Here is a 27,057-nt window from a genome sequence, read left to right as displayed (position 1 = left end):
CAAGCACAAGAGACTCTATATATGAAACTCATTGGGCCCTTCCAATAACCCCACAAGAGAGTTACCGTAGTTATTTTACAGGTGGGGAAAGTGAGAACCCAAAGACAACGTAAGTTTCCCAAAGCCCCATACTCCTCTGGTTTTATAGAGGGGGAAGCTGGGGGGTAGAAAGGTATTTCAAGCCCACGTTTGTTCTGATTTGGGATCTAAGTACACGGTGTGAGCAGGTTTGCTAAGTGCCCTGAGCTATACAGTCTCTGGAAGGAACTACTAAAGAAAAAGTGTTGAGAATGGAAACCCAGGGAAACCTGTTTCTGGTCATGTCAGGGTGGACCCGTGGGAGTGCTATCAGGACACCTGGCAGACAACCTGCAGTGTGCTGGAACATCATCGGGACCTCATGAAGGTGAGCTGGGCTGCGGCTGAGGGGCGGGTGGCCCCCAGAAGCCGGGCGGGCCGGTAAGGGTGCTGCTGCTGGCCTACTGACCTGGTTCAGTTTCCTGCTTCCCAGACAGCTGTGTGGGAAACCAAGCCCCGGGCAGCAGGAAGGAGGGCAGTGAACTCGAACCCAAGCAGCTCCAGAGCCTGTTCCCCTGTCTTGCTTCCTCTGCTCAGTATGACTCGGGGCGATGTTCACCTTCCAACAGCAAATCCAAGGTGGGATTAAGGAGACCCCCGTGGGAGGATTTCAAGGCAGACAATGTCCTGATGCGTGTTATATTAGTGGATAAAAAAGGAAGCACAGAGAGGTGAGCCAACCTGTCTGAGGACACACAGCCACTGCTCAGTGGCTTGTGCCCAGGTTGTAGTGACTGAAGAGCTGCTTGCCAGGTTAGAACGAGTCCCACACCAGTCAGCAGCACTGGCCAGAATATGTAGAAAGCACCCTTCCCAGATCAATACCAGCCCATTGACTTCCACAGTAACGGATGTAGAGCTGTGCCATCCATAGGAGGAGGCCCGACCGACCGAGACAAGATGCAGTGGACCCTACTCACCTCCACTGGCATGGCCACCATGCCTTCCCCAGCCCGAAATGGCAGTCCAGATAGCATTGTTCTGACTCAGGGAGCACCTCTACCCACCTGTGTTTTCTGTCATTGGGGCCAGAACCTTCTCCTTGGGGAGCCATCAGCAAGCCCCCATCTCCTCACACTCCACCAACCATGCAGCTGTGCTTCATGTTAATAGTGCTGGAGTTTAGGGCTCCCAACAAGCCAGGGAGTCAGGAGTAAGAGGAGGAGGGAAAGGGCCCAGCTGACTGTTGCTTCATCTATTAGGTTTGTCCCTCTTGGAATTGAAGAAAACCCATTTTCCCTTCCTTCTGTTTTCAGAACCCTTCACACACATCCTGAGTCTTTTCCAGTCCCCTTGAAAGGATTCTGAGACAGGGTGGCCCTGACCTGACCCTCTGTGCTGGTCTCAACAACGGCAGAAAGAAAAGACATCCTGTCTTACTACATAAGGGTGTATCAGTCAGGATACAGCTAAGATATGCTGTAGTAACAAACATTCTTAAACACTTAGCAACTTCACATACGTTTATTTCTCACACTACATGGCAGTGGGGGAGGGCGACAGCTGGGGGCCTGGGCTCCTTCTAGTCACATAGGAGCCTCAGGCTCCATGATGGAAAGGAGGAATCAGGGACCCTGCAGACATGTCTGAGACCTGGCTCTACCAGCCATGAAGCCTGGCTGCTATTTTGCTATCTAAATGCCTGGGCCTCCCAAAGCCTCCCTTTGTTACTCATGCCCAGAGGCAGGAGTCTGGGCCAGAGGAGCTCAGCCAGGAGTCCCAGCTGTTGCAGGGACGGGCACAGGCTGGCAGAGAATGTAAGTCCCTGTCTTGGAGCAGGAGCTGATAGCTCCCCGTCTCTTCAGTTCTGGCGTCAGGCCATGCTCCTGTTGGAGAGACTACCACAGGGCACACCTCACAGGTGACTCAAGGCCGTGCTTGGAAAGGCCCCTGAGGATCTGAGAGCCCACGGAGGGCCAATGAAGGCAGCACAGGGCATGTGGCTAGTCCTTTTCTTCTCTACCCAGAACAAGTCCATTGGGATTAATGGTGCAGTGCAGCGGGAGGAAGAAATTCTTCAGCTACCAGACCTGTTATTAAATGAGAATGTGGCCTTTTCTTTTCTGGAGCTGAAATAATACTAAAAAGGAAGCAGGCTGCCCCTTCCACTCCAGCAACCACCACTGGGCAGAGAATCCCACAAAACAGGCTGAGAAGACCGTGCGGTCCCGGCCTCAGCTGGCTCCCAGATGTGACTGGATGCTGCTGTGACCTCCTCCTGTCCGAAACACGACAGAAGTGACAGGTCACCCCTCAAAACAAATGTCAGCCCTTCTGGGGCTTGGAAGGATGCCGTGCTGCCCTGCTTGTGTGGAAGGGGTCCCTTCCGAGGGTTGCCACAACGCTGGGGCTTGGGGCTCTCTGGCCTCAGGACTCCATAATCCAGAACGAATCATGGGCCGCGGGGTGGGATGCTGGCTTTCAGGGAAGGGACCTTGAATCAGCAATGGCCCTTGTGAAGCTAAACGGATTGAAAATCCATCCTTTGTTTCTCAGTTGTCCAGTGGCAGGCCTCCCACCCACCGTGGGGAGGGGGGGTTGCTTCTGGGTCAGCTGTGAAAAATGCTGCCTTATCAGCTCTCTGCTTTCTGCGGCACCAGAGGGAAGCAGCGGGCCAGATAACACAGGACAATGGATAATACACATAGAATTTCCGTTTGGCTCTGGAATGTGTATTCACACTGGCAGGCAAGCGCGAGAGTGCCCAGAACCCCACCCCCTCTTCCTGCAACACAAACACATCCTGCTCGGCCTGGCACCACTCTCTGGCTCTGCCCGTCATTGGCATCTCTGGCCTGGAGAAGCGGCAGGTGGTGATAGTGCCTGGTGTTTGTATGACCTTTCCCAAGCTCACACAGCCCTTTCGCAGACATGACCTCATTTGAGCCCCGTGAAGCAGGCAGGGAGGGCAGGTATGCACGTTACACAGAAGGTTACAACATCGGCCGTCATGTGGCAAATACTCTACCTCTACGGGCAAATGCTTTGCAAATGCTCACGTGTTAATCCTCCCACAACCCAGAAAGGCAGCTATGTGGCCTGTCCATGTTCAACGCCTGAGCTGAGGTTCAAGAGAAGTTAACTATCCAAGGTCACGTAGTGACAGAGGGAGCCCAACCTGAACCAGTGTCCGTGCAACAGTACATCGCATGCTTTTGCAGCACTGAACTGTCCGGCCTCCTGCCAGCCTAGTGCAACCACGCAGTGGGGCCGTGTCTAGAACCCGCTCTTGCCACCACTGCGCTCTCCCTCAGCTCCGAGTGGCCTCCCCATGATAGATGAGCAGATGAGCATTGGGAGATAACTGGGAAATGCTTCTCATAAGTAACTTGGCTAATGACACTGACCTTGCACCTCTCCCTTTCCCCAGCGGGTGACTGGCTGCATCCTCTCCAATGTCAACACACCCTCCATGACGCCTGTGATCGGACAGCCCCAGAATGAGACCCCTCAGCCCATTTACCAGAACAGCAATGTGTCCACCAAGCCCACTGCAGGTAGGGCAACATGGATGTGGGGCCATGGTTCTCAAACTTCAGAATCACCTGGAGGGCTTGTTGAAGTCCAGGTTGCTAGGCCCTTCCCCAGAATTTGATTTAGGAGGTCTGGGAGGGAGACGATAATCTGCATTTTTAACAAGGTGATACGGATGCCCTGGTCCTTAAAATAGAGCATCAGAGAGAAATAGTCACAATGAGAGAGAGACTGAGAGAGACAGGGTTGGTGGTGTGCATTTTTTCCCCTGCATTTAAATATAAATAGAATTCCTTTAACTGGGAATTAAAGATACAATAAGGCAGCATTTTTCTCTGCCTCTTCCAAGGGGGTTGAGGATCTTGCCCAAGGTCACACAGTGAGGAGGTGGTGGGACTAGGAGTCAAACCCAGGCATCTGCATTCAGCATCTCCCACTCTTAGCCACCTTTTCAGTGACAGAAAGGGCTTCAACATTTACTCAACACCTGTTACTGTAGGCCTGTACGATGTTCAGTACTTTCCACAGATTCTCATTTAGTGCAGTAATTCTGCGATATAGATATTATGTTCCCATTTATCAAGAGAAAACTGAGATTCAGAGAGGGTAAGGAGTTCGCTGAAGATCACACAGCTCAAAAAGTAAAAGAGCCAGAATTCATATTCAGGACTATCTGATTCCAAGGTCCCTGTTTTTTCTTTTTCATGTCTTTATTTATTTCTGAGACAGAGAGAGACAGAGCATGAGCAGGAGAGAGAGAGGGAGACACAGAACCCGAAGCAGGCTCCAGGCTCTGAGCTGTCAGCACAGAGCCCGACGCGGAGCTCGAACTCACGAACTGTGAGATCATGACCTGAGCTGAAGTCAGTTGCTTAACCGACTGAGCCACCCAGGCGCCCCGGTCCCTGTTTTTTCTAATATACACAAATATATATATATTTTACCAGACCAATTGTAAGAGACAGATCCTGGTATTACTTTTCAAGCCTAGAGGCCATAAGCTGTTATGTTATTAGTCTGTTATAAACAGGGTAGTCCACAAAGAGCCAGAATTACTTAGCTCTCATGTGGGGGCTCAGAAAAATTTTTTGGATTACAGCCCAGAGAGATCATCCAAAGCCAGATCCCCCTCAGCCAAAGCGGGATGTCTGATTATTACAAAGTCTATCTTCATGGGAAGGCATGAAGGCCAAGGCTCATATTAAAAAATGAAAAAAGCCAATAGCCTCTATGCCTTTTAAATGCAGACTACGATCCAGTTTATGCAAACATAGCTGCAGAATATATATATAAATATTTTTAATGGAGGAAAGGAAATACTATACCAACATGTCAGTGGTGTTATTTCCAGGGGTGGGGTTATGGGTTTTTTTTATCTTCCTCTTCTTATGTTTTCCTCTTCTATATTTTCCAACTTTCAACATGAAATAATAAACATGAGCAGAAAAGAGATTCCAGTCTGTGGTTCAAAATGCCTGTGCCTTGGACTGCAAATGAGAAGGAATGTTTGCTGTCATATTTCTGTTCTTTGTCTCTACCCTCCTGCCTCCCACCGCTCAACCCCTGCCCCCTCCAGTGCAACCCCGGTGTTTAAGTGGCCCAAATGCTGGGCATAAGTTGTGAGTGGTTCTCTCCCTCTGTCCCTGTCTGTCTTGCTCTCTCCTATAGCCAAGATCTTGGGGAAGGTGGGAGAAAGTCTAAGCCGGATCTGCTGTGTCCGCCCACCAGTGGAGCGCTTCACCTTTGTGGGTAAGGGAGCAAAGACCTTTCCCGGTCCCGTCTCTTCTTGGTCCCCTCCCTTCATGCATTCAGCAAACATCGCCCTGCCTTGGGGTGACCATTTATAAAGCAGTGATGGAGAGAAAACAGTGGTAAACAGGAATGTCCCCAGGCCTGCAGTGCCAAGCAGTTAGGGGAACCCCAAGGGCGTGACCCACCTGCCCTCGGGCTGCCGGGAGACCTCAGCGGTGATGTGTTCATTTCCCATCTCCCACACAGAATGAGGCCACATGCCGAAGAGTTTTCAGGGGCCCAGAGTCCTCCCTCAGGTCCTCCCAGCTCTGGCAGTGTCTGTGTTCCTGCTGATAGGCTACGAACACACACGCTCTTTCCTTAATTTTCTGCTTCTGGCTGTTCCCTCAAGGGCTCAGCAGGGATGAGAATATCTGAAGTCTGTGGGGCTCTTTCAGGGTCCCCCAGTTCAACTCTGCAGAGAGCTGAAGGTCCAGACCTCATTCCTTTGACTCTTTGGGGCTGATTTCTGCCATTTCTGAGATGTCCATTTTCTGGCATCTTGAAAAGGAACTAAGAGAGATGGAAGAGGAGGAAAGGAGACAGGGGACCAAGGTGGCACCTCTGTTGTTCAGTGCACACCCAGTGAACCCCCATGCAGGCATTGCACACTTAAGAGCACAGGTCAAAGTCTCTGTCTTTCTCGTCTTCCATGGGTGTTTGCTGTATCTGTCACGTGACAAATCTCAACATACTCAGTTTTGCTTGTTCTTTGAACCAGGTAACCACCAAGGAGAGAGGGTCACCTCCTTGTGAGTCTAAAAGCGGTCTCCCTAGGCTTAGAGGACATTGCTTTTGTGGACTACCTCCCTAAAATACAGAAAGAAACAGAAGGCTCTCAGCATGAGTGTGTGTGTGTTCGTCATTGGCTTCCCAGAGAAGCTGTCTAATTCTTAAAGTCCCAGAGACGTGAACTCCTACCCTGGACCGTGAGGAGATGCTCCCTCTCCATATTAGGCTGGACATCTCTCCACTCACAGATGCCCCCTCCCCTGCCACCCCCATGCAGGGAGGCGATGACCCCCTACTCCCACCTACTCCATCCCATCCCACATACTCCTGAGTAGGCCCCCGGGCGGACCATGTGTTGGGTAGCATTAAGTCAGTTCCCTAATGCTTCTCTGTTCCCTCTTTCCTCCCTAGACGAGAATGCCAATCTGGGCACGGTGATGAGGTACGAGGAGATTGGTAAGTGTGGCTGGAAAAGCGGAAACACTTGGAGCTTCCTGCCTCAATTAGGGGCAGAGTGGGGAGGAGAGAGGCTTGAATCCCTGGGGTTCTGTTTGCAATAGGGTCTACTCTCCGAATGATTGTTCCAAGCTTGATCATTCTCTTCGTTATCTATCTGGCCAGCTCCCAGGAGGGAGGACTGAATGGCTGGTAATTTTCCCTTCAGAGCCTCTTCTCCCTCATCCAAAACATGTAGACCTTACTCTTCAGTGCCAGCCAAAGAGATCATTCTTTTGCCCACGACATTGCATGAGACAGAAGAGCCCCCCTGCCCTTCCTTATCTTCTTCCTTATTTTGTGAGCTTGGAGGACAAGGAGGAGAAGGAGCGGAGAGCCACCTCCACAACCTCCCCCCAGTCTTGGGTGGACACTAAGGCACCCACTGTCTGTGTGAGGGCGTGTGTGGGCCCAAGGCCAGAGCAGGTGGACGGTGGCTCCACTGAGCTGTCGGATGGGAAGGAGCTGACCCATCGGTGGGAATGAGCCGAGTCCTGTGTAACCCTGGGGAGCGAACCAGAAAACTGAATTCTTTCCAAGGTTCCAGAGTGGGTGAGAGACCCAAGTGTGTGAAGCTGAGGAAAGAACAGACAGATGCCAGGATGGAGCTGGTTTTGTCACAGTACCAGGTGACAGGGAGGGGCCAGTGACAACTGGAATGCTTGGGGCTCTAGCATGATGGGCAGCCTGGTGTCCAGCAGACACACTCGATCTTAAACTCCAGCTGCCAAGATACTCCAGGCCATCCCTTCCTGGTATTCCTGTGTCTAGGGCTGGAGGTCAGGTGTTCCTGCCATGGCTCCGGGAGCCTAAGACTGTGCCTAGAGCATCAGGTTCTCTTCGCGGAGGCCCAGCAGATGTGACATCATTTCCAGGGGCTCCTCGGGGTCACGTCCTCTGATCTGCAGAGCAGTGGCATACCTGAGTTAACTCCTACTGTTTTGTTAGAACCATTTCTAAGAGTTTCAGGACTTTGGCCAACTCGTTGTTAAATGCAGCCAATACTAAAGATTATATTAGGTAATGATTAAATAAACTGTATTAACAACAAAGATAGTGGCTACTCAAATCTCCTCACTTCTGAATTATTTTCTGCATTTTAATGTCCTTTATTTACTGGCACTTCACTGTCTTAAGGTCACACAAATCCCAAACACCCCTGACGGCAAGGATGAGAGCAAAGTCTTGCACTCCGACTTCCTGCATTTCCACACCTGGCAGGGAACTACCTTCCCGGGGAAGTCTTCCTGAGCGGCCAAGCTCAGAGCAGTCTTTAGACTTTCAACTGTGTTCAATGTATGTTTCTCTAGTTCCTTGTTCCAGAAAGAACTGATGGTGGCAAGCTTCAGCCGTGACCTTGTTCACTTTCCCAGCACCCAGGGCCAGTGTGTTAGGCCACACCTCTTGGGAGCTCCCCCTGCGGCAGAGGCCATGCTGATGGGTGTTTGCACAGTGTGTTGGTGTGGCCAGCACCCTCAAGTTCCTTACCTCACTGTAGCCTTGTCGGGGGCAGGGCTAGCCTCACCCCGTCTTACTCTTCTTTCCAAGAAAGAAAAGCTGGGTGGCCACAGCTGTCAGGATAGATTCACGGCCTGGTGTGATACAGGCGGCCATTGCCTCAGCCTGCAGGGAGCTGGAAAGGGCCCCAGGGCCTGGGCTTCACATAGCCAGGATTCCTGGGAAGGGAGGGTGGCAGGACAGTGCTGATTCTGCCTCCTGGCTCTGGATCCCTGGATGAGGATGAGCTGGGGGGCGGAAGGAAGGTGGAGAGGAGAGGAGGTGGAAGGGGAAGGAGGCTGCCTTACCTCCAGACTGCTGTACCGGGAGGCCCTGTGGCTCACGAGTCCCCTTTTGAAATCCCCTTGCACCTCACAAGAAACAAAAAGCCACTTTCTCTTAGCTCAGGTAGCATGTAGGGCTACATTTCCATGTCCTGCTCCTGGGGGTGCCCCAGACCAAAGGCTTTGTGGGCTGGAAACGCTTACATTCATCTCACGCAATAAACCAGGAGAAATCGCTGCTGCCCCCCAGCGGCCATACGTGGGATCCCAAGCTCTGCTAAGGCCTCTGGTCTGTGACAAATGCGTCTGTTCCGGCCCTGCGAGAACAGGTGGAGGCCCCACTTTCTAACTGTCTGCACATTGGCTTAAAAAAAAAAAAAAAAAAAAAAAAAACATTATACTCCAGTGGAAAAGTGAGTTCCTGGCTTGGGAATAGAAAAGAGATTCATTTTCGTGGCTGTAGAGCAGGCCTTCTCAACTGAGGACCATTGACATTTGGAAACAAACAATTCTGTGTGGTGGGGGCTGCCATGTGCATTGTAGGTGTTTGACGGCATTCCTGCCCTCTGAGCACCAGATCCCAGTAGCACACCCCTCTCCCCGGTCTTGACATCCAAAAATGTCTCCAGGTGTTGCCAAGTTCAGGAGACAAAACTGCCCCCCCACTGAGAACCACAGACATGAAGAAAGGCAAGGGCCAGCACTTCCTCTAGATAATGCCACCTAACTGAAATTTTAGGCAATCAGAGTTATAGAGTCTCAGCTTCTTTCTCTTCCAACAAAGGACTGACCTGGAACTTGGTGGTTCCAGGTGGGAGATGGGGAACAATAGGATCCCAGGAATGAGCCCGGTCTTGCTCCTCTCAGCCATACGAAGGCTGGTTCATCTCCACAGATAGGGAGTTGGGTCAGAAATCCCATGGCATAACATGGAAGGAAGGAGACACCGGCGGCTGGGACAACACTTTGCCTAGGACCCCCATGCTGCAAAACAAAGGCCATAATTGTCAGCACAGCCATCAGTCTGCCCAGAGGCTCTTAGCAGCTTGCCTGCTTGGCCTCTGTGGTCAGCCTGTCTATTGTTCACTTACTCGGTACATCCTGAGCACCTATCGTGTGCAAGTCATTCTGGCAGGCCCTGGGGACATAAGATAAATTAAGGTCCCTGCACATAAGCAGATGATTGGGCTACAGGTTGACTTGGAGAAGAGAAGAGGAGAGGCTGCAGGAATATTTAGGAGTTAAGACCCCAGTGCTCCCAGGGGCTTCCTGAGGACGAGCTGCATGGTGGGTCAATGAGATACAGGCACTGTCATCAGCTCAGCAGCCTTCCTTTTTTGTACCATCTGGAGACTCCTGCAGTAGGGAAAAGTTCACCTTCTGAAAGTCCTTGTCAGGTCCCCGAGCAGACTGGGGGGGGTCTAAGGCAGGCAGACCTACCAGCCATCTCTCAGCGTCAAGGTCCAGGGAGGCAGTGGTCTGTGGAAGGCTCTGAGCAGGGCTGTCTCACTGTTTCGGACAAGGTGCCCACAGCCGTGGCCTCTTGTTGGAGGGCCCAGGATGCCTAGGAACTAAACACTCCACACCGAGGCACTCCCTGGCAGAGGTCTCTCCCTCCCTCAGTGGTTCTGAGAATCTCAGGATTCTTTGCTCCCCATTGCTCAGTGTCAGTAAGTCAGTCAGTTTGCTGCCTGTGTGGATGAGCCTTGCTGGGATAATTCAGAGTGGGCTTTAGGAGGGGAGGCGAACAACAGAGAAGCAGGAAGTGCACCTGGGCCAGGGCAGGGCAGGGCACTCAAGCCCTTTGCTGAGGACAGTGGCCCTGTAAAGAGAGGACATCTGTAATTCAGCCACTGCATGGGTACACTCAGTGTTCCCTCAGACCCCCCATCATGTCGGCATTTGTGATGAAAGACAAACCCTGCATAATGCACAGCAGCAGAGAAGCCAAACTCAATGTTGACACTTGAGTTCGATATGGAGTCCAAAGGGCCCTTCGACCTTAGATAAGGCACATACCTGGTTCTGTCTCTGTTAGGATGACCAGTCGTCCTGGTTTAGCACAGAAAGACCCGTGTCTCCAGAAACCCTTCAGTACCAGGCAAACCAAGACCCTCCTTGAATGGGTAGTTCCTCCCACAGGGGACAAGAGTGGTCTGTAAATGAGCCCCGGGGGAGTGGCAGGCCAAGGTTTCTGCACTGCACACACCATGGCACCAGGGAGCCTGGAAGAGCCAGGTGTTGGAACCCCAGGAATTGGTGGCTTCTGTATTTCTCAGGGGAAAGGCTGAGAGTCTCCACTTACCCTTTGCAAACTTTGTTCCCCCTCCTCAGAGCTGAGGATCTTGTTGCTGTGTGGCAGTGACCTGCTGGAGTCCTTCTGCATCCCGGGGCTCTGGAATGAGGCAGATGTGAGTAGCAATGCTACGGCAGCACCACACACAGCTGCCATGGGAAAGGTGGGGAGGGTGCACTGGGTTTCAGCCTCCGGTCTCCCCTCCTCCCTACCGCTTCTCCCCCACCCCCAAACCTGACTCTCCTATCTCCTCTGAGCTCCCAGCAGGACCATCCATTCACATCACTATGGGAGAAAATTCTCACCTACCCCAAGCTTTATCTCTGACTGTATTTTTACAGTCACTCTTCCCGGTGCTTGCTCCTGTAAAGCCCCTGGGAAGAAAGCAATCTTCAAATACCTTCTCCAAGTAGTACTTGCAGCGTAGGTGTGTGGCAGAGGCGGTAGGTGGAGGAGGGGAGGAAGGGATTAAAAAAAGCCTTTACCCCTTTGAGGTTATCGTCTGTTTTGTTTTCCTTTGATTCCTTTTGAAGGGGTAGTAAATACCACGCTAGCATTCCCTCAACAAGAAAAAAGGGGGCAGAAGGGGAGGCGTGAATGGCAAAAGGTCAGTAGGATCCTCCTGGAAATTGACCGGGGGTAGAGGGAAACAGGAAGTTAAATTTGTACCACTTAAAAGCTGAATCAGCATCTTTTGTTGCCAGATCTGATGGTGATGGCCATAAACCAGCTAATTCATAAGTTACTCACCCTTCATACATACATTCATTCTTGCTCTTCCATTAATTCATTCATCGGATAACCTGATCTATTGCTACCTCTCAATTCCAGAGCCCTGTGCAAGCTGGATTCTCAAGGCAGTAATTCCAGACCCAGTGCTTTCTTTATTAACTTGTTGCATGACCCCATGCCAAGCACTCAACTCTCTGGGCATCAGTGTTTTCCAGTTTTATTGAGATAGAATTGATATGTAACATGGTATTAGTTGAAGACGTACAATGCAATGATTTGAGATATGTGTATATTGCAAAATATTATCACAGCAAGTTTAGTTACAACTCGGTTGTGTTTTTTAAATCTGTAAATCTATAGAATGCTATCTATCACATTCTAACATTTCAAAAAATATGCAGTACAGTCCCTACCCACAAGTGTCAGGTGGCAAGACATATACCTATGAAATTTTTTTTTCAGGATATATATACAGATATATATATCTCTGGAGAAAGAGAGAGGGAACATTCAAGACCAGACTCAAGATTCCAGTTCTATTCCAACACAGCTCATGACAAAATCCATTTTGAGCCCCAGTTTTTCCCATCTCTAAAATGGTGTAATAATAGTGCCTACCTCGGGGCGCCTGGGTGGCGCAGTCGGTTAAGCGTCCGACTTCAGCCAGGTCACGATCTCGCGGTCCGTGAGTTCAAGCCCCGCGTCAGGCTCTGGGCTGATGGCTCGGAGCCTGGAGCCTGTTTCCGATTCTGTGTCTCCCTCTCTCTCTGCCCCTCCCCCGTTCATGCTCTGTCTCTCTCTGTCCCAAAAATAAATAAAAAACGTTGAAAAAAAAATAAAATAAATAAATAAATAAATAAATAGTGCCTACCTCATAGGATTTAGGGAAAATTAAATGACAGTGTGTACCTCAAGTGCCTAGCCTAGTGCCTGAAACACAGCTACATGCAACGAACATTCATAAGTGAATTCACCTAAATAGCCTCATAGACATACACATAGGTATTCCAGGTGAAGTGCTGTGGGAGGAACGGGAGGGCAGGGAGAGTTTCCCGGAGGTGAATTACACTGTGTGGGCCTTTCATCTCCATCCCTGGACCATTTCTCGGAGGTGAAATTCTAAACCTTCATTCAGTTCTGGATTAAGTGGCTTAATGAACTTTTACTTTCCTCTCTACTTCACAAGGTGCTGTGAAAGTAGACAGTCATGTGGCCCAAGTTATGAACAAGATCTCAGCAGAGCTCTTTGAAGAATCTAGGCACATCCGGACAGCTGCAGGGGAGTGCATCCTTTGGGGAGGCCTGGGCAGTCCTGGAGGGTGCACTCGGTAACTGGGGGCAGCCTGCAGGGCCGCTTACATGAGCGGAGAATCTCTAGGGCCCCCTCTCAGGGGCAGACCCAGGCTTTGTGGAGCCTGAAACTTACAGCATTTGGGACCCTGGAGGCACAGCCGGTCCCTCTCTGCTCCTCCCAGTTAGATTGCTGATTTCTGGTCCTCTGACTTCTCTCCAAAATGGCTGCTCTTGCGGTTGTCAGATCCGACGTTTGAAGACCGAGAGAAGGAGCCCCAGGTCTCTCCTCTTCCCACTGGGCCCTGGTGCTGAAATGACATGGTGGTTAAGACAAAAAATTGGAGGAACCAACAGTTGTTGATTTACTGGGAATGTGACAGGGAAGGTGGAGCAAGACCCTCATTATTCAGCTGTGCTCCCCCTTGGTTGGTTACTCTGAAGACCCAGAGCCCCCAGCCTGGCTACTCCCAGAGGGCACAACAAGGGGCCCAGCAGGAGCCCATATCTATACTGGCCGGGTGGTAAGAATTCCAGTCCACAGCACAGAAAGCAGGGGTTTGGGTGCTCAAAGCTCACTCCAGAAGGCTTTCTCGAACCTAGGGCTCTACCTCCCCATCCCCACTCAGCCAAGTCCTCTGTCCCCTAATTTAATCCACAGCCAATCTGTGGGGTCCTTAGAATTATGGCACCTGAGGTAGAGGCCAAAAAAAAAAAACAAAAAAAAAACAAAAAAACAAAAACCTCAAGGAGCTGTTTTCTTACATAACGAGTGTGAATCTCAACCCACAAAAGAGGTGTGCTAGAAATATCACCTTTGATTTATTTAAATCAAATTAAAATTCAAGTCCAAATCTATCCCACAGCGTTGATGGGAAGTTAGTCTCAGTTATTATGTTAATGATTAGTAGAACCTGAAAGGCTTTGGTGGACCCTGAACATGAACATTAGTTCATCAGGTTCCCCGCAGACATCGTCCCTGTCTGGACCTTTGTGGTCACTTGAAGGTGGTAACGTTCTGCAGGGCTCATGGCTGAGTCTGGAAGTCCAGCGCTGGGGCTCACCTGCCAATGATAACCAGGCCCCATTTTCTTCTGAAGTTTTGCTCCTAGGAGGGAGCAGGGAGGAGGGAGTAGCTCCCACAGACCTCTAGCTTCTTTCTAGAAGTGGGGGGTACGGTGGGCAGGGAATAGCAGAACCTCTTCTTTCTATTCTACAGGTATCTTTCCTATTTTCTCTCTTCCTCGGGATACCTGGCAAAATCTCTTCAGTGAGTTTAAAGCCACTGACTGCAAAACGTTGTTTTCTGCTCTGCAAATTAGAGAACCAGGTCCAGTAAAGGGTCTGGTCCTCTGCTAGAAGTGGGGTTGGGTTGGGCAGAGGGGGATGTAGGGAGGACAAAACTAGTTAATAGCTCAGTGGATTACTCCACTGGCCTTGTTTGAGGATGGTTGGATCTCAGGGTCTAGAAAAGGAAGGTCTTACTTTCAAGACAGGGTACAGGGTGAGTCCCGCTTACTCTACTAGAAAGTTCTGTCATCTGGAGTTTGCCTGGAAGGACTCTATTTTAGGGTTTTCAGTTCCTAACCATGAGAATACCAGGTATGAGGTTTGTGAGACCTGCTTCTATCCCAGATTTCATTCCTTCATTCATTCCTTCATTCATTCAAGCCTTATCAGAACACATTGTTCTTCATTGCCTGGTATCCCAAGTGATATTTGTTGACCACAGACCTCCGTTTAGTGATCATGAGCCCAAACCCCTGAATCTGCCCGTGACTGGGAACAGGAGGTGGGGAGGAGAGCCAAGCTCCTTGGGAAGGTTATAGGCCCTGGCTCCACACCCAAGCCTCCCCTATCCTTCAGACGCCTCAGGATTCTGAAGGCAGGAGAGAAGCCACTAGTTCAGACAGGTCTGGGGAGAAAGGAGACTCTCCACCCTGCTGTAAACAAAGCTCAAAGGGGTCTGTGGAGCAGCTTTGCCCCATCCAGGCTGGGAAGAGGCTCATTTGATCTGTCCTGCAGCAGGACTACCAAGGTGTCCTCCAGCCGGGTCACAATTTCTATTCTCTTCTCCGCTGAATCCATCTAGTTCTTTCAATCGGGATTCCGGAACCAGGGCTCTCCACCCAGAAATCTAATCACACAGCTAAAGGAACTACCCCACCTCCTAACACATCCCTTGGGCATTTCCTATTAGGCACAAAGATCCATTAGCCCACAGTGAATTCTGACCTCTGACCAATGACACACCCTTCCCCTTACATTCCAGGGGAGAAGATTCCATACATATTCATCAAGTTTCTCTCCATGGAATACGAAAGAACTGCTTGTGCAGCCTGGCAGTTGGCTTTTTCATTCTTGGTTCCTGAGAGAATTCAAGATCCAGGCTCCTGGGCCAGCCTTGGGGATCAGCACTCATGTTCCATAGCCCCATAGCCCCATAGCCCCTGAGCCCATCCCATCCCTGAGTTTTTATTACAGAGCTCGGCTACCCTTAGGGGACCTGATCTTTGCTGTGCCACACCCAGGCACCAGCACCAAAGCAGGTATCCAAGCATGGACCAGGATCTGTGGGAAGTCAAGGCCAAAGGATAGACGGTGACCAGGAAATTTGTGACCAGGAAATTATACTCACTCCCTTCCCCCAAATAAAACCCATTGTCTAGGGCTCTTATGCTGTCAGCTTCTTTGTCCATCATATTATGATGGAAGGCAGTCTGGCAAATTAATTCCAATTTAAGCATTCTTTCCTTCAATCAATCTTGCAGTGAATACTTACTGAGTGCCCAGTACTAATATAAGTATGCTATTTGTCCTTAAGGCACTTGCAGTCTAAAAATATCTTTTTCATTATATCAGTTTTTTGTATTACATAAAATAAAATTGTAAAAAGTTTAGAAGAGTTCCTGAACCTCGTAAGCACTCAATAAATGTTGGTTGTTATTCATCTATTGATTTTAAAATATTCATTGGGTACCTACCAAGTGCCAGACATTGTTCTAGGGCCGAATGAGCAGAGAAAACAAAATAGACAAAGTTCCCCACTGTGTGCACTTTACTTTCTAGTGAGGGAGCTACACATAAACACTTCGACTGTTTTTCATGGATTAGTGCAATCAACCCCTAACACACTCCTGTGAAGGGGAATCTCTATTCACATGTACAGGTGTGAATGCCAGGGCTCACATGGATTGTGACTTGTCGAAGACCACATAGCTGTTAAACAGCAGAGCCCAACTTCACACAAGTCATCAGATCCCTAATCCATAAAAGACAGACAATGAGAAGAATTTTATATATATATATATATATATATATATATATGTGTGTGTGTGTGTGTGTGTATATACATATACATACATATGTGTGTGTGTGTGTGTGTGTGTGTGTGTGTGTGTGTGTGTGTATAATTCGTGGCAGGCTGTAAGAGGGGAGCACCTGGGCTGGGCTTTGAATGAGGGGCAGGATTGTGTTAAGTGGGTGGAAAGAGAAAGGGCTTTTCGGTTTGAGAGTAGGCTGTAAAAGATCTAATGGTGGGAACAAGAGCTTCTGGGGAGATGGTTCTGGCTGGTTGAAATAGAAGGTTTATCTTGGTCTTTATTTGAGAAAGCTTTTTGACTTTTCAGCAAATAGACAAAATCATTAAGTTCAATGGCTAAATGTATTAGCTGCTTTTGAATGTTATTTGCATTTTAAATGAGCAACATTTGGGGCGCCTGGGTGGCTCAGTCGGTTAAGCGTCCGACTTCGGCTCAGGTCATGATCTCACAGTTTGTGGTTCAAGCCCCGTGTCGGGCTCTGTGCTGACAGCTCAGAGCCTGGTGCCTGCTTCAGATTCTGTGTCTCCCTCTCTCTCTGCCCCTCCCCTGCTCATGCTCTTTCTCTGTCTCAAAAATAAATAAAAACATTAAAAAAAATTTTTTTTAATGAGCAATGGTTACTAATTGACCCGAAGGAATGAAAATCTAAAGGTGGAACAGTAGGCACCAGAAGTAGGTTGATGAGGAAATTGTTTTTTCTTTTTCTTTCTTTTTGTACTTCTTGAAACCCAGCATTCTAGCCTCTGATTGGCTATACCCTACATTTTTCCAGCCAACGAGTCATGGGCCAACTGCTTCCTACATCCACCAGCTATGGGAAAACAACCAAGGAAAATAAACAGAGGAAGAGCCTGGGGCACTAGCCACTCCAGAAGAAATCCCAGGGCTCCAGGACTAATAGAGCAAAGACAAACATTTGGTCTTTCAGGCTCAGATGGTTTTTATCAGACAGTCCAGCTCCAGCCAGGAAGCCCGATGGACACTTCCACCCCGGGGAATTAGGCCCCCACACTGATAAAAACCAATGCCGAATTTACAGGCTCGGGGTAGGAGGCTTAGCTCCTACCATGGGAGATTCTGGTTCTCATGTGAAAGATAATGTTGGTTTGGAGTTCAAGCTTTTGACTTGAGTCTGGAATCTCTTGCCTTCCCACACCCCCAGTCAAATTGGAAATGGGGATGGGGATAATTTCCTCTGGGAAACCCCTCTGAAGGATCATTCATTTGCCCTTAAGAGAACCATTGTGGAAATGCCTTCCCACTTTCTCAACTCAGATCATACTAACCTCTGCCCTGATTTCCCTCCAGAGAGGAAGAGAGGCCAGAACAAGGGTGGAGGATTCTTTTTTGTTTAATTAATTAATTAATTAATTAATTAATTTATTTTAATTTACATACAAATTAGTTAGCATATAGTGCAACAATGATTTCAGGAGTAGATTCCTTACTGTCCCTTACCCATTTAGCCCATCGCCCCTCCCACCACCCCTCCAGTAACCCTCAGTTTGTTCTCCATATTTATGAGTCTCTTCTGTTTTGTCCCTCTCCTTGTTTTTATATTATTTTTGTTTCTCTTCTCTTATGTCCATCTGTTTTGTCTCTTAAAGTCCTCATCTGAGTGAAGTCATATGATTTTTGTCTTTCTCTGACTAATTTCACTTAGCGTAATACCTTCCAGTTCCATCCACGTAGTTTCAAATGGCAAGATTTCATTCTTTTTGATTCCCGAGTAATACTCCATTGTATATATATACCACATCTTCTTTATCCATTCATCCATCAGTGGACATTTGGGCTCTTTCCATACTTTGGCTATTGTTGATAGTGCTGCTATAAACATGGGGGTGCATGTGTCCTTTCGAAACAGCACACCTGTATTCCTTGGATAAATGCCTAGTAGTGCAATTGCTGGATTGTAGGATAGTTCTATTTTTAGATTTTTGAGGAACCTCCATACTGTTTTCCAGAGTGGCTGCACCAGCTTGCATTCCCAAAGGGTGGAGGATTCTTTACTGAAATGGGTGGGGCATATTTCAGAAGCTCCTAACCCACCATGTGGCTTCTGCTGGACATCTTTCCTTGCATCTTTTGCAACCCAGTTGGAAGTATACAAAATTCTATACTCCAGAGGGCATTGTAGAGTAATGAATTGAGAATGGCCCATGATAAACTTGGAGGAAAAATAAGAGAATATATTTTCAAACCAAAAAAGTTTCAAGTTGCTAAAATGCAAGTCTTAGAAAATGGATCTAGAAGAGGTTTAATGTGGCAGAAAGAGCCTTTAAAGCAGACCAGAGTGGGTTCAAATCCATGAGTGTCCCATGTTCATCCCTGAACATCCTCATCTGAAGAAGAAACACAAGTGGGCCCAAGTCACCTATGTGCTGTACCTACAGAAGAGAGCACTGTTTGGGGGAGATGGTCAGGATTCTGAACCCTGATTTCAGAATGATACTATAGAGGATCTAACCAGGTAGGCTTGCCTGGGTAAATCAATGTACATTGGATCCTATTGTCAATGGAAGTTAAACCTTCTGTTTAAAACACTCCAATGGCTTCTGTTTGCAATTGGAATGAAATCCCATCTTTGATCTCTGGTCCTTGTCTGCTTTTCCTACTTCTCTGTGCCTCAGTCGTACCTGTTTGTTTTATTTTTGAATAGTTTTTCCCAGCTCAGGGCTGCAGGCTGTGTGCTAACTGGGAGTGCTCCTGCCCCAGGTATCTCTAAGTCTGGCCCATTCTTGTCATTTTGGTTTCAGCTTGAAGATCATTTTTGTTTTACATTCAATATTGTACTTAATTCCACCTCATGTTTTTTTATTTACATTTTTGTTTATGGTCTCTCTCTACTGGAAGGTAAGGTGTGTGAGTACACTATACGTGCCTGTCTTATTTGGCAACACCAGGATAGTGCCCCGTTCACCATATACACACTTTGTTGAATGAAAGAATGAAAGGGCACATGAGTACGGGTTGATTGGAAGAGGTTAGCCCATAAGATAGTTAAGTTCACAATGAGATATGGCCCAAACTTTTACCAGTTACCCATTAGACATTAACCACTAGAAGATATTAGCCACTCAATAGTAACCTGCCCTTGTCCTTCATAGCAAGGGATACAGTTGAAATAATTAATCCTTTGCTTAATGCCTCCTGCTAGATAGTGATTGATCCAGGAGATGAAGCCATATCTGTCTTATTCAACATTCTGTCCTTGGTGCCCAGGAAAGTACTTGGCTAAGAACACAGGGCACCCCCAACTCGAAGCATTCCCCAAATTCAACAATGCAGATTGTGAAATTCAGTCTCCTGGAGAAGTTCACATCCCTTCTAGGAGATCTGCCGCCTGGGTCCTCATGAGTGTTCTCTTTCCCAAGGCCAAGTTGCTTCCTGCCTCAACATGTCTCATATCCTTCCTTCAGATTCCCCACATTTGGGGAAGCAGAGTCTGCCTCCTCCCACTTCCTCTCTCCATCCCCACCCCTGCTTCTCCTGGGGAACCTTTGACCAGAGGATGAAAAGATATAATCAAAAAGCTGTGCCCAAGAGCAGGAAGTTGAAACAGGATAAATGTCACAGACCCCCACCTCAGACATGACAGACCAGAGCTACACTGAGAGGGCCACTCTATGCCGGGGGTAGGGGGAGATTGTACCCTGATCCTGCTAACTGTGCTGTGGCAGTATGGGATCACATTGGTTACCATCGGGAAAGGGACTTGCCAACCAAGACAGCTCTGCTACCCTGGCTACTCACCCACATCCCCACCCCCAAGGCAAGACCTGCAGAGAATTCTTCATGAACATACAGGAGACATTGGCCACATCCTTCTGGAATAACAGCTCCATTCCAGGGGCCTGAGCACACTCCTGCAGGCTTCTTGGGCAGGGAGAACCTGAGCAAACTTCTCTTTCCTGGGGTCAGATGTCAGCCCCAACCACCCCCACTCCCTAGGGCACAGGGTGACCTCCTCATTTTTGCTGGAATCCTCAGAGGTGCTTGTCTCACGAATATCTCATTTTGGCCTCCTCCCAAACCAGGCCAGAGAACTAGCAGTTTAGGCAACTGCTCATGTGATTTACAGCAACAATTTCCCAAAGGTTGGTGCACATCAGAAGGATTAGGGAGCTTTGTGAAGAGAGGGGCTACAGCCCATCCTAGACATGTTATATCAAAATCCCTGGGGTAAGAGCTGGGGCATCTGCTTTTGTTGTGAGTTTTAAAGCTCCCCCAGGTGATTCTACTGACCAATCAGATCAAGTCTAGGAGTCTGCAAAAGTAAGCTCACCCTTACTTATCATAGGATGTGAGAGTCTATCTTTCACATAACTTCTTTGGGGCTCCAGAACTCCCATTAAGTAGCATGGGCTCCTTGCCGGATCCCGAGACAGGGAGACCTTATCAGTTAATGCCTCAGAGATGGCTGCCAGACAAGACTCTGTAGGAATCTACTTATTCAACAGCATTTATTAAGCATGTTTGAGGTGCCAGGTTCTTTTCCCTTGGGACAGTGATGACTAAAACACACAAGATTCCCTGCCCTCATGGAGGCTACCTTTATAGGAGAGAAAGGGACAAAAATAAGGTTAAACAACAACAACTGTGTGTGTGTGTGTGTGTGTGTGTGTGTGTGTGATGTTAGATGGACACAAAGGCTAAGGAGGGGTGTGAAACCTAGGAAGGTGTAGGGACTGTGAAGGTGTGGGTTGCATGTGGGTCTGTGTACATAGCATGGTCTTGAAATGGTGTGGTCTCATTGAGAAGGTGATATTTAAGTGAAGAGTTTTGAGTAAAGGAGCAGCATGATCTATTTTAATACTTTTAGTCTGGCTGTTGGGAATAGACTGAAAAAGGCAAGAGAAAAACAAGGAGACCTGAGCAATCCAGGTGAGAGGCTATAGGGATGAATTAGTCTTCTGTTGCTGCAAGTTGGTGGCTTAAAACCACACACGTTGATGTTCTTACCCTTCTGGAAGCCAGAGGTTCGAAGAGGTTTCACTGAGCCAAACCCAAGTTGTTGGTAAGGTCACATTCCCTCCAGAAGCTCCAGGTGAGAATCTGTCCTTGCCTTCTCCGGCTTCTTGAGCTGCATTGGTTGTCTTCCTTGGCTCATGACCCCTTCTTTCCATCCTCAAGACCAACAGTGGAAAATCTTCAAATCTTCTGCTCTCTCTTTGCATCATCTCTCTTCTGTGTTAAATTTCCCTCTGCCTCCCTCTTGTAAGGACACTTGTTATTGCCATTAGACAGCTCACCTAGGTTATGTACGATAATTTCAAGATCCTTAGCTTAATCACATTTGCATATATGTTGCTTTATAAGATAAAATTCACAGCTTCCAGAGATTAGGACCTGGTTATCTTTGGGGGCCATTATTTAACCTACCAAAGGAGGCTTGGACCAGGATATACTTGATGGAAATGGTGAAAAATAAGCAGATTCTTGGATTTGTTTTGAAGATGGAATTGATTTGGTTACCTTTAAAAAAAAAAAGGTTTTTAAACATTTATTTATTTTTGAGAGACAGAGAGAGACAGAGCATGAGCAAGGAGGGGGCAGAGAGAAAGGGAGACACAGAATAGGAGGCTCCAGGCTCTGAGCTGTCAGCACAGAGCCCGATGCAGGGCTTGAACTCATGGACCATGAGATCATGACCTGAGCCAATGTTGGAAGCTCAACTGACTGAGCCACCCAGGTGCCCCTGATTTTATTACCTTTTAGATGGAATGTGGGATGTGAGAGAAAGACAGCCATCAAGGAAAATGCCAAGGCTTTGGCTTGAGCAGTTGTGAGAAGAGAGTTTCTATTTCCTGAAATGAAAAAAATATAGGAAATGCATTTTGGGGGGTATGAAGATTGATTGACTGATTGATGTCAGAGGGTTCAGGGGCCTGTGGACATTTTAGATTTGAGATGCCCCCATCTAAATAGCCATATTGAAAGAGCTGCTGGAGGGGCACCTGGGTGACGCAGCCGGTTAAGCGTCCGACTTCAGCCAGGTCATGATCTCGGGGTCCGTGAGTTCGAGCCCTGCGTCAGGCTCTGGGCTGATGGCTCAGAGCCTGGAGCCTGTTTCCGATTCTGTGTCTCCCTCTCTCTCTGCCCCTCCCCCGTTCATGCTCTGTCTCTCTCTGTCCCAAAAATAAATGAACGTTGAAAAAAAAATTAAAAAAAAAAAAAAAGAAAGAGCTGCTGGATATATGAGTTTGAAGGTCAGGAGAGAAGTCTGTGCTGGAGGTATTAATATGGGAGCCTTCAGTCTTTAAAGCTGTGAAACTGAGTGAAATCATTAAGAGTGTAAGTATAGATAGGAAAAAAAGAGAGAGAGAAAGGTCCAAGGACTCCAATGGGTCAAGGTACGTGATATGAGAAAGAACCAGCACAGGGAGACCCAAAATTGCAGCTGCTGAGGTAGGAGGCAACTGGCAGAGGGTGGTCTCCTTGTCTCCTGGTCTCCTGGAGAGAGAAGCCAGGTGAAGACAGGAGGCAGGGATTGGGAGTGGCATGGGAAGGACAGCCAAGTCCCTGCACAAGATGGATACCTATGGGACTGAGGGTACACTTCACCAACTCTAGTGTGTGACACCTCTCCCACCCCCAAATGCACACCCACACAAACACTCTCTAGACCCAGTGCCCTAGGGTCTGGCCAAAGTTGCAGAAAAGCTCTGCAGTCTCGGACCCAAACCTCTGCAGATATGAGGCTTGGATGTGGTTAAGCTGTGTCTTGTCCTGTAGACCCTGTCTCCCTTGCCCTGTCTGGGATCCCCAGGGGGCAGGCCTGCCACCTGTTTCTGGAAAAAGAATATATCTCAAGCAGCAAGGTCTCCATCTGCTTGCCACCCACTGAGCCACCTGGCACTGTTACTGATTGAGTGCTCAGATCATTAGTTCCTGAGTGGGAAGCAGCAGCTGCACTAATGTCACCCATAGGGTGATCCCCCGTGAGGCCCGACTCCACTCTGAACCACTCCGAACGAAAGTTTTCATGCTTCCAATGAGAATGCTCACTTCAAACAGCCCCATTATTTCATGCATCATATATGGAACACTACCAGGTTCTCAGAATCAAATTGAAGGTATTACACCATGTACACCAGGTATCTTGAAGCAACTACATAGCCAGGCAGTTGAGGAAGGTCCATGTACACCAACTTGGATGGATTCCCCTCTTCCCCTCCCCCACCTCCCTTCCCCTCTCTCTTTCCCTGCCTGCCCTCTCCTCTTCTCCCTTCTCTGTCTCTACACTACCACTTCCCCGGAGTTTTTTGTTTTTTTTGTTTAACGTTTATTTATTTTTGAGACAGAGAGAGACAGAGCATGAACGGGGGAGGGGCAGAGAGAGAGGGAGACACAGAATCTGAAACAGGCTCCAGGTTCTGAGCCATCAGCCCAGAGCCCGATGCGGGGCTCGAACCCACGGACCGAGAGATCGTGACCTGAGCCGAAGTCGGACGCTTAACCGACTGAGCCACCCAGGCACCCCTCCCTGGAGTTTTAAGCAAAACTTAGACCACCAGTCCTCAAGCTGGTTGCGTATTGGAATCACCTGAGAAGTTAAAAAAAAACCTGTTGATGCCTGGGTCCCATTCCCAGAGATCCTGACTTAACTGATCTTGGGTGTGAGCTGGGCTTCAACAATGTTAAAAGCTCTTCAGGTGATTCAAATTTGCAGCCACATTTGAGAGCCAGTGCCTTGGGTTACCTACCAAGTAGTTGGGTCTACCTCCAACTCCTTGCCAGGCCTCTCCCTAACATTCTGGTTTATAGGACAAACGTGTGGTGCCAGTTTGCCCAATCTGAACACTACCGGGAGATGCAGCATGCTGTGTAAGGCTGTGTTATCTTCCAAATGGCCCGACCCAATGGGGGCTCTGATGCTGTATACGTAGCTTCCAAGTTCTCTCCACAGTCTCCCTCCCAGGGTACCTTCCACCAGCTTTTTGTCTCAGCAACATCAGAGTTCTAGCCGCGACTATAGCTCCAGGTGTAAGCAATGGAGAAGTAGGGTAAAGGTGGATGGAAATACCCAAGGACACGTGTGCACATGCACGGGCGTGCACGTGCATACTCAACCATAATCGATAAATTAGACTTAGAAGTGGAATTCTGCTTATACAGAAATTGTCTGATAGAGAAGTGGCCACAGTGCTCCATTATGTCTGTTTTTGTGGCACTTATTAGGAGGAAGTCCCGGGTCCCTTGCCACCAGAGCAGGTCTTACTCAATGAGCTGCACTGCTTAAAAGCAACCTGTCTCCCCCTCCCTTCTTTCCCCGTCTGGGATCCTTAGCTGGCAAGGTCTAAACAGTAATATGCCTGGGCTAGACCCAAGTCTATTAAATGCCGTAACTTTCAGGCTTTTTGAAAATAAAAATTTGCATGGAAACCAATTTGACAATAAATTTCATATATAAATAAAAAAAAAAAAATTTGCATGAGTTTCCAGATAGCAACTTGGTAATATGTCTCAGGAGCTTGAAATATGTTTGTGAGATATGTTCATCTATATCATGCATCATAAATATGTTCATATATGTCAGTTTTTATGCTTTAATCTAATTATTTCACTTCTTATCCTAAGACAATTAAGAAGGGGAGAAAGATTTATATATAAAGATCTTCAACAAAGTGTTATGTATACTTATAAAAAATCAGAAGTAACTGTACACATTTTATAATACCAGATTGGTTTAATGTCATGTATAGCATAGTACAGATAATGAAGTATACAGACTGTTAAAACTTAATGTTTTCAAATAATTTTTAACAATGTGAAAAATGCTCACAATATAATGCTAAATGAAAAGTATAGGAAAATGATTAGTTTTTTCAATTTAATCCAGTTGTAGATATATACACTTCTTTGTAAAGAAGGAAACACTGGACAGAAATACACTATGTTAAGAGTAGTTATCCGGATTGTGTGATTGTGGCTGATTTTTACCCCCTGAATTTCCCAAGCTTATACTGTGTCTGTAACCAGAAAAAAACATTTTTTTTAATGAAAAGGTTTCATTTCTCATTATGGCAGCAAGCATTTATCAGAGGCTGATCTCAGAAGTGACCCCATAATCATCTTCCTATCACTGCCTGTGGGCACACAGGCATTCCAAGCCCTTCTGTGCTCTTCACCACCCTTAAGCCCCCAGCAGCTTTGACATGGGTGAGCGAGGGAGCATTCCATCCTTCTGAGTAGTCTGGCTGGGAGCTGGGGTGCACTTGCTGGGCAGCGGGACCTGTGGCCTGTGAGGGTGTCTACCACGTACGGACTATGTGTCCTTCCTATTACTCTTCAGTATAATGAACTCAGCAGGAGCCTCAGGAATTGGAGAGGTCTTGCCCAGACATGCAGGAATGCATTTATTCTTTCAGTCTGGAGGTATTTATTTAGCATCTTCTGTGTGCCAGGTGAAGTTCCCACTCGTCCCACGAACACTGTTACAGGTTGTTACTTGAAGCAGCTGACTCGTAGAGTTGAGAAGGCAAGCTGAAGACTAAAGCTTGCGGTTCCACATGGAAGATCATTCCACCTGCTAAGGAGTTCCTTAGTAGGCGCTGGAGTCATGGTCTCATCAAAGGATGCTTTCTCTGTTTTTTCAGATGGAGGTGATTGTGGGGGACTTTGGGATCGTGGTGGTGCCCCGGGACGCAGCTGACACAGACCGGATCATGAATCACTCCTCAATACTCCGCAAATACAAAGTGAGTCCTTCATCTCCTGGCTGCTATAGCTCTGTGGCGTGTTCCTTCTCTGAGAGGCCTGGGGGCTGGAGGAATGAGGGCACCCACGGAGTGTAGTGTGAGGGACTGGCAACCCGCTTTCTCTGCTCTATCCCCAGAACAACATCATGGTGGTGAAGGATGACATCAACCATCCTATGTCTGTTGTCAGCTCAACCAAGAGCAGGTACGCTTGGCAAACAGCCAGAGGGAACTTGGTCAAATGGGCTCACAAGTTTTATACAACTTTCCTCAGTTCAAGCTGACCCTTACATTTGCTGACACCCTGCTGCCTGGTATTCAGCCTTCTTTGGGGACTTCATGTATTTGTCCCCAGTCATTTACTTAAAAAAATTTTTTTTAACATTTATTCGTTTTTGAGAGGCACAGAGAGAGAGACAGAGTGCAAGAGAGACAGAGAGAGAGAGAGAGAGAGAGGGAGACACAAAATCCGAAGCAGGCTCCAGGCTCTGAGCTGTCAGCAAAGAGAGGGAACCGGGGCTCAAACTCATGAACCTTGAGATCATGACCTGAGCTGAAGTCGGATGCTTAACGGACCGAGCCACCCAGGTGCCCCTCCCTCCAGTCATTTACTTTTAAAGGGGAGCAGGTCCTTGACTAGTTTTAGCTGGTTTGTGGGGGGAAGGGGATGTTTTTAATTTGAGACTCTTTAGTGTGAGGTAGTTATGAAGTACTGTATTAATAAGAGTATAGGCTAAGCTGCTATAACAAAAAGAGCCAAAATAGTCACAGTTTAAGAAAATGTCTATTTCCCTCTTACTGAAGTCAAAAGAAACTGACCTCTGACCTCTTCGATGTGAAGCCCCTATCTGTGGGTCCACAGCTGCTGCCATGACTGCTGGAAAGAGCAGGAACTTGGTCTTTAAAAAGGTGACTCAGAGTTGTGCAGATCACTTTCCCCTGCATCCCACTGGCTCAGCCTCAGTCACACGGCTATTCCTCCCTTCAAGGGAACCAGGGAAAGAGACAGTATGTGCTCATGTGTAAATAGTTAAAGAGTAGCATCAAATTGAGAGGTGAGAGCTGAAACCCAATGGCAATGGCCAATGAGGGGAGAGGAGAAGGATTTGGCTCCAAACATGGCTGCACAATAAAATCACCCCTCACACTTACACAAGCACACAAATTCCTGTGTCCCATTCAATCCCACTGAATCGCAATTTGTGGTGGATGGGCCTAGGAATTTGCTTCCTGGGTGATTCTGATCAAGTTGGGGTTAACATTTGGAAACCACAGATACAGACCACTTTTTCAAGAAGTTCCCTGTGAACTGTTCAGGGAGCCACTTAGGGACCTAGCTTGCTTGCAAGATCAGGACAGTA

The 27,057-nt window shown here is 48.0% G+C and overlaps 1 protein-coding gene across 2 annotated transcripts in view; it reads left to right on the top strand.

Annotated features, from left to right (window-relative positions):
- The window catches only part of NMNAT2 (nicotinamide nucleotide adenylyltransferase 2), a 149,315-nt gene that overhangs the window by 116,089 nt on the left and 6,169 nt on the right, over window positions 1-27,057 (top strand). For both annotated transcript variants that reach the window (XM_040446549.1, XM_040446550.1), the window contains exons 4-10: window positions 328-406; window positions 3,449-3,575; window positions 5,221-5,301; window positions 6,487-6,531; window positions 10,686-10,762; window positions 25,595-25,696; window positions 25,834-25,901. In XM_040446549.1, coding sequence (XP_040302483.1) covers window positions 328-406; window positions 3,449-3,575; window positions 5,221-5,301; window positions 6,487-6,531; window positions 10,686-10,762; window positions 25,595-25,696; window positions 25,834-25,901 — 579 coding nt within the window. The remainder of the gene's footprint in view (window positions 1-327; window positions 407-3,448; window positions 3,576-5,220; window positions 5,302-6,486; window positions 6,532-10,685; window positions 10,763-25,594; window positions 25,697-25,833; window positions 25,902-27,057) is intronic.

The sequence above is a fragment of the Herpailurus yagouaroundi genome, unplaced genomic scaffold (genome assembly GCF_014898765.1).
Source record: "Herpailurus yagouaroundi ecotype Mexico unplaced genomic scaffold, PumYag 195, whole genome shotgun sequence".
Classification (NCBI taxonomy): Eukaryota; Metazoa; Chordata; class Mammalia; order Carnivora; family Felidae; genus Herpailurus; species Herpailurus yagouaroundi.
This window is presented reverse-complemented; position numbering and strand designations above follow the sequence as displayed.